The 6,000-nt window shown below is 63.4% G+C and overlaps 1 protein-coding gene across 8 annotated transcripts in view; it reads left to right on the forward strand.

Moving 5' to 3' along the window:
* Nucleotides 1-4,168, forward strand: part of OSBPL5 (oxysterol binding protein like 5) — a 70,609-nt gene extending 66,441 nt beyond the window's left edge. For 6 of the 8 annotated variants that reach the window (XM_067037816.1, XM_067037819.1, XM_067037820.1 and 3 more), the window contains 3 exons: nucleotides 682-820; nucleotides 1,248-1,350; nucleotides 3,055-4,168. In XM_067037816.1, coding sequence (XP_066893917.1) covers nucleotides 682-820; nucleotides 1,248-1,350; nucleotides 3,055-3,193 — 381 coding nt within the window. In that variant the 3' untranslated portion in view covers nucleotides 3,194-4,168. The remainder of the gene's footprint in view (nucleotides 1-681; nucleotides 821-1,247; nucleotides 1,351-3,054) is intronic. The other 2 variants (XM_067037822.1, XM_067037823.1) reach the window with 1 other exon arrangement.
* Nucleotides 4,169-6,000: the final 1,832 nt, after the last annotated feature.

A 6,000-nucleotide genomic window follows, 5' to 3' on the forward strand; every position in this document is an offset into this window, starting at 1 on the left:
GGAGGGCAGGTGGGAGTGCAGGTGGGAGGTTCCAGGAGACACAAGGAAGGAGAGCTCCAGACAGAGGTGCCTTTTCAGGGAAGCCTGGAGTCACTGCCCACCACGTGGGCAGGTTCCACGTGTGGAACAGCACCCGCTACACCGGCTGGTCACCCACTGTGCACACGGCTGGGGGGCACGGCCCACCCGGGGCAGGGAGGGGTGGACTCCCCATCTTGCCCAGGGGCCTCAATTTTCCCAGCAAACAGGGGCCACAGTATCTCACCAGCCACTTGTGTCCCACCCACCCTTCCACCACATCCCACGGCCCCTCGGCCTCGACCACATGGTCCCAGCCCCTCGCACACGTGTCCACCTGACGCTCCTCTGCATCCTCCTCCTTCTCTTCAGCCTTTCCAGTCGGCTCAGGCCCCACCACACCCGACAACCTGTCCCTGCAGCAAAGCCCACCCGGGTGGACTGCCCCACCCTCCATCTCTGTCTGCACCTCGCATCGCTGACCCCACCCCCCCAGCACTGACCCCACCCCCATCCTTGACCACACCCCCATCTCTGGCCCCACCCCCAGCGCTGTCCACACCCCCCATCAGTGACCACACCCCCATCTCTGACCCCACCCCCCATTGTGGGTGCGGTGGGTGTGGGTGAGCCCCCGGCCACGGCTACTCCGTCTCCCTCCAGGGGTCTGGCCCCGACCGGCGGCTCCGCAAGGCCAGCGACCAGCCGTCTGGCCACAGCCAGGCCACCGAGAGCAGTGGCTCTACGCCCGAGTCCTGCCCAGAGCTCTCTGACGAGGAGGAGGACCGTGACTTCGCTCCCGGTGAGCCCTCCTGGGCCAGGCCCTCTTCAGGGCGGGAGGACAGAGAAGCCGAAGGGCAGATGGGGGAGTGGGAGGGGGCAGGGCTCCCGAGTCTGCGCTTAGGGGGCGGGGCCAGTGCGAGGGGCGAGGCTGTACCCTGTCCATCTGTCTGTGACTCTCCGGGTTGGCTCCTGTCTCTCTGCCCCCTGCCCTCAAGGGGGTGCCTGTCTCTCCAGCTTGGTCCCTGCCTCTGGGCTAATCAGAGGCCAGCTGAGCCCGGGGTTCCCTCTGGAAACATCCCTCGGCACCAGCTCCCTGTATTATTAGCTTCACCTGAAGGCTCCTGTGAGGTGGGACACGGCCCCAGGACCGGCTCCCCAGACATCCCCACTCACCCTAACTTCTCCTCCCCCCCGTGTTCCCTTGCCCCCCGGGTCCTGCGTCCCAGGCTGCGAGAGCCCGTGCCCTCGGTGTGGGAAGGAGGCATGGCGGCTGCAGTTGCTGCACGAGGGGATCCTGTCCATCCGGGAGGCCCAGCAGGAGCTACATAGGTGGGCCGTGCTCGGGGGTCCAGCCGGGGCTCCGGGTCAGAGAGCAGGAGAGCCCGAGCCGGCAGGGGGTGAGGGGAGGCGTTTACCTGCACTGTCACTTGGGCTAGAACCCTCAGGACTTCAGACGGTCTGGCTACTGGGCGAGGACAGGGGACCTCCTGGGTTCTGCCCTCTTCGAGGGGCGGGCAGGGCAGAAAGCGGCGTGTGAACAGGCTGAGCTGGCAAGGAGGATGCTGGGTGTGGGGGGGGCTTGATGGAGTCCAGATGAACCAGGGCAGGGCTGCCCGTGCTTGTGGCGGGTGGAGCAGACAGAAGCTGGAAGGAGGTGCTGCCGGCACCGGCTCTGCCGAGGATGTCTCCTACCACCCCGCGGTGGCCCCAGCTCCAAGAATAGTGGGTCCTCAGGAACAGCTGGGTGAGTCATCTCGGGGAAGACTGGGAACACACTCTATTTCGCCGGCACCAGGAGGCAGAGCCCTGCTTGCCAGCTCTGCCCCAGAGCCAGGCTCCCGTCTCCAGCAGGGCTGCAGGACTCCTGGCCTGTGGGACCTCGGGCTGTCCCTGCCTCAGTCTCCCCATCTGTGAACTGGGGTGACAGCAGTGGCCCTGGGGCGGGAGGAGGATGGAGCAGAGGGCTGAGCTCTGTGCCTGGCACCCAGCGAGCACTTAACCAGCTGTTAGCATCGGAGCCGCCCTCGGAAGCCTAGAATTTCATGCCTGTGACCCACCCACATGTGGCATAGAGGCGTTTCACACCTTTTTAGCACCCCACTCCATTGCAGGCTGTGTGGGGCCGAGAGAGAGGGGAGAGGGAGAGGAATGCTGTCTCCATGGTCAGGGAGGGCTTCCTGGAGGAGGATGCAGGTGGGCAGGGAGGAGCTGCAAAGGGGGAGAGCAGAGGACACCACAGGTGGGCCGCTGCCGGGAGGAGGGCGGGTCAGGGGAGGGGGCGGAGATGGTGGAGCTGAGCCCAGAGGCAGTGGGAGCCGGGAGGGTCGGGGTGGCCATCTAGCACCACAGAAGGAGACTAGCTGCAAGGCAGGTGGCCGGGAGAACCGCAGGAAGCTTCTGCTGAGGTTCAGACACACTGATGTCAGAGTCCAGGGCGGGCCTATGGGTTTCCTGGGCTGCCATACAGAGTACCACAGGGAAGCAGCTTCAACCACAGACACTGACCTCTCCCAGTCCTGGAGGCTGCAAGTCCAAGATCAGGGCAGGGCTGGGTCCTCTTGAGGCCTCTCTCCTCGGCGTGTAGACGGCCGTCTTCTCCCTGTGTCCTCACGGGGTCGTCCCTCTGTGTGTGTCTGTGTCCTGACCTCCTCTTCCTATAAGGACACCAGTCCTATGGGATTAGGGCCCATCCTAGTGGCCGTGTTTTACTTTATTCACCTCTTTAAAGGTCACATCTCCAAATACAGTTGCATTCTGGGGCGCTGGGGACCAGCATTCCAACAGAGGACTTTGGGGGGCACAGTTCAGCCCATCACGATGGAGGTGGGAGGGAGGGTGTAAGAGGCGCAGCTCCCCCCGCCTTGACCTCCCCCCCCCCACCCCCGGAATGTGTGTCCAGGAAGCACAGTGCAGCCACTGTGCCCTGGGTCCCTCCCATAAAGGAGCCCTCCACCCCCATTTGCACCCCGGGGCAGGGATGTTCTATCCTGCCTGGGCTGGCCCTGGCTGAACTGCGGCGCCCTATCATTCCAGGCATCTCTCGGCCGTGCTGAGCTCCACGGCACAGGCCAGGCAGGCACCGGCCCCGGGCCTCTTGCACAGTCCCCGCTCTTGGTTCCTGCTCTGCGTGTTCCTGGCATGTCAGCTGCTCATTAACTACATCCTCAAATAAGAGCCCTTTGGGGACGGCGTGGGCATCGCCTCCAGAACTCGGGCGGCCCCAGCCTCCCTCCCAGGCACCTAGCACTTTAAGCCAGCCCTGTGGAGGCAGAGACTCAGCGAGCACGGCCTCTGTGGACAGAGGGGCCCATGGCGGCACAACAGCAGGAGGGGCCTGGGGGGTCACACGGGGTCCTCCCGGGGAGGCGCCGGCCTTAATGCTGAAGCCAAATGCCACATTCGTGGGGCACTGCACTCCCTGGTGACCTCGTCCCATCATCCCCGGTCAGCCTCAGGGGATTGATGGCGGAGGGGCAGGAGGGCCTGCAGGGCTCTAGATGTTGTTCCCCAGCAGGGGTGAGTGGGGGGCTTTGAGGAGCAAGCCAGGACCCCAGGTCCTCCTTGGGCCTAGCACACAGGCCATCCCTTCCTGAGACCCTACCCACATTGCCCTGGAGGGGCCACAGGTGGGCAGGGGGCGCCAGCTGGGCTGCTCTGGAGAGGGCGCTTGGGGCTTTATTCTGCCTTTATGCTGTCTGGACCGAGCCCAGTTCATATACCTACAGGACCCGCCCCACCTCCCTCAGCCAGGACGTGCCAAGCTGGGGCGGGCACACGTGAGCACGGTGTGCCTGGGGGCAGCGTCGCTCGCCCCGAGCCTGAGTTGGACACTTTGCTCAGACCGATGCACGGTCTTCCCCTCCCACACGTTTTTAATAAACGCAATCGCAATATTTTAGGCAGGCTGCGAACAGCGCCTGGCGTCTGGCCTCCATTCCTGTGTCAAACGCCTGTGTGTGTGTGTCTGTGTGTGTGTGTGTGTGTGTGTGTGAGCATCTGCACATATAGATACACACGGAGCCTTAAACTATGTTGTGGCAGTGTCATCTGAGCTGATTGTCCAGTTTATGTACCCATGTTCTTACCCTCCCCCAGTTTGGGGACATGTCTTTGCTCCATCCCTCGAAATAAACAGACACACATATTGTGTGTGTTGTCTTCTTGGGGAACTTCTGGAAACTGGCGGGGGTGGGGTGTCTTTCAGGGGAGAAACTCAACGCCAGCAGAAGCTGTCTGGGGCTGGAGGGGCCCAGGGAAGGGTCCGAGGCCCTGAGGATGGAGGGAGGAGGTCCGTGGAGGATGGGGGTGTAGTTTGCAGGGAGCAGTTAGAAGCAGCCCTCCCTGCTGAGCCAGCGCCAGGAAGCTGAGGTCCTGTCAAACAGCCGCTGAGCCAGCTGAGGACACGGGAGGGGCGTTGCCCACCGGGGCCTCCCGGGTGGCCCTCAGGCCCATTTGGCCTGGTCCCTTCTCCACAATAATAGCCCCCTCCCTGCCCTGCTGCCCCCAGCCCAGCCCTTCAATTCCACTGTGGCCACCATTCCCAGTACTCACAAACACCAGAGCCAGGTAAGTGGGCCTCCCTTTTCTGGGACAGCCCAGGATGCCCCTGAAGGGGAGGGTGGGGACAGCTGACCACAGACCCCACGCACCCACAGTACAGGGAGACTGCAGCCCAGCCCTGACAGTACATGAAGGATGAAAGACACAGAGGGAGAGGCTGCAGGACAGGATGGACTTGGACTGGGGCCGAGGAAGGGGGAGGTGGGCACTGCCATCCCAGCCCCCACGCCTGCACTAGGCAGACGGGACTCCCCGGATCCCGCATCGAGGGCAGTGCCCCTAGACTGGCTCCGGATCCCCATGTGGCTGTCACTCCCTGCTGAGGGTGGGTGCTTTCCAGGTTGAAGTATCCTGCACCTTGTTACTGAGGCAAGCTGCTCTGGACCGCAAGCCCTGGGCCACCTGTCTTGCACCCTGGCCCCTTCAGAGCCAGATGGGGCCACCCTGCTGTAGCCTGATCCACCAGCCCCTCCAACCCCTGGCCCCTGCAGCCTCGGAATCTCCTTCAGAATTCTCTTCATGTCTTTGGCAGGCCAAGAACTACTCTAAATAACAAGGCAAAGAAAGCTGGGTGGGCATCGTCCCAGGGGAACAGGTGGCCAATGCCCAGAGAGGTGGCTCCAAGGGCATCGCGCAGCCCCTCCGTGCAGTAAAAACCTGGACGTGGTTTCAGGGTCCATCAGCCAACTCTTGGGTGTCCAGATGCTGGTGGTTAAATCTAGAATGATGTAGGGTCCAGAGCTGGGCCTCCCACCTTCATGTCCACTCAGCACCCATTTCCCTGCCCCACTGACAGTGTGCCTGGCTTGGCTCCCAGGGCACCGGGGTGGGAAGAGGATGTTGCAGCTGGACTAGGAGAGTGGAAGCTCAGGAGGGCCTGTGCGGGGGCCCCACCTCACCCTCTAGGAGACCCAGAGCAGCAAAGAGAGAGGCCGAGGAGATGCACTTCCTGGGGACACGGTGACAGTCACCTCACCTTGTCACCTCCTTGGGTGAACAGCCAGCAACCTCTAGTAGGAAGAATTTCTAGCAGAAGCGACCTGGGCCCCGGGCAGGGCTGAGAGACTCAAGCAGCTGAGCGGGCCCCCTGGAGTATGGGATTCCGGGTGGGGGCGGGGGACGTTGGAGGAGGTTTAGGAGATGAAAGGGCGCGAAGCCCTCTGTGGATGTGCCTGGGCTGCATCCTGCTCTCCCCAAGAAGCAAGGGTCTCCTACCCTTGAATCTCTCTCATCCACCTCTCCCGCCTCCCTCATCAACGTCGCTCCCGCGGGCAGCTCAAAAGATGCTGTGGGTTGAGGCAGGGAGGGAGAGACAGACGCTCGGTGTGCGGCGGCCACCCGAGCCCAGGTCGGAGCCCCTGGGGCATATGGGGCCGAGGGCGCAGGAGGGGTGGGGGGTGGGGGGACCGGCGGTCGGCA

This window comes from Kogia breviceps, chromosome 7, assembly GCF_026419965.1.
Source record: "Kogia breviceps isolate mKogBre1 chromosome 7, mKogBre1 haplotype 1, whole genome shotgun sequence".
Lineage (NCBI taxonomy): Eukaryota > Metazoa > Chordata > Mammalia > Artiodactyla > Physeteridae > Kogia > Kogia breviceps.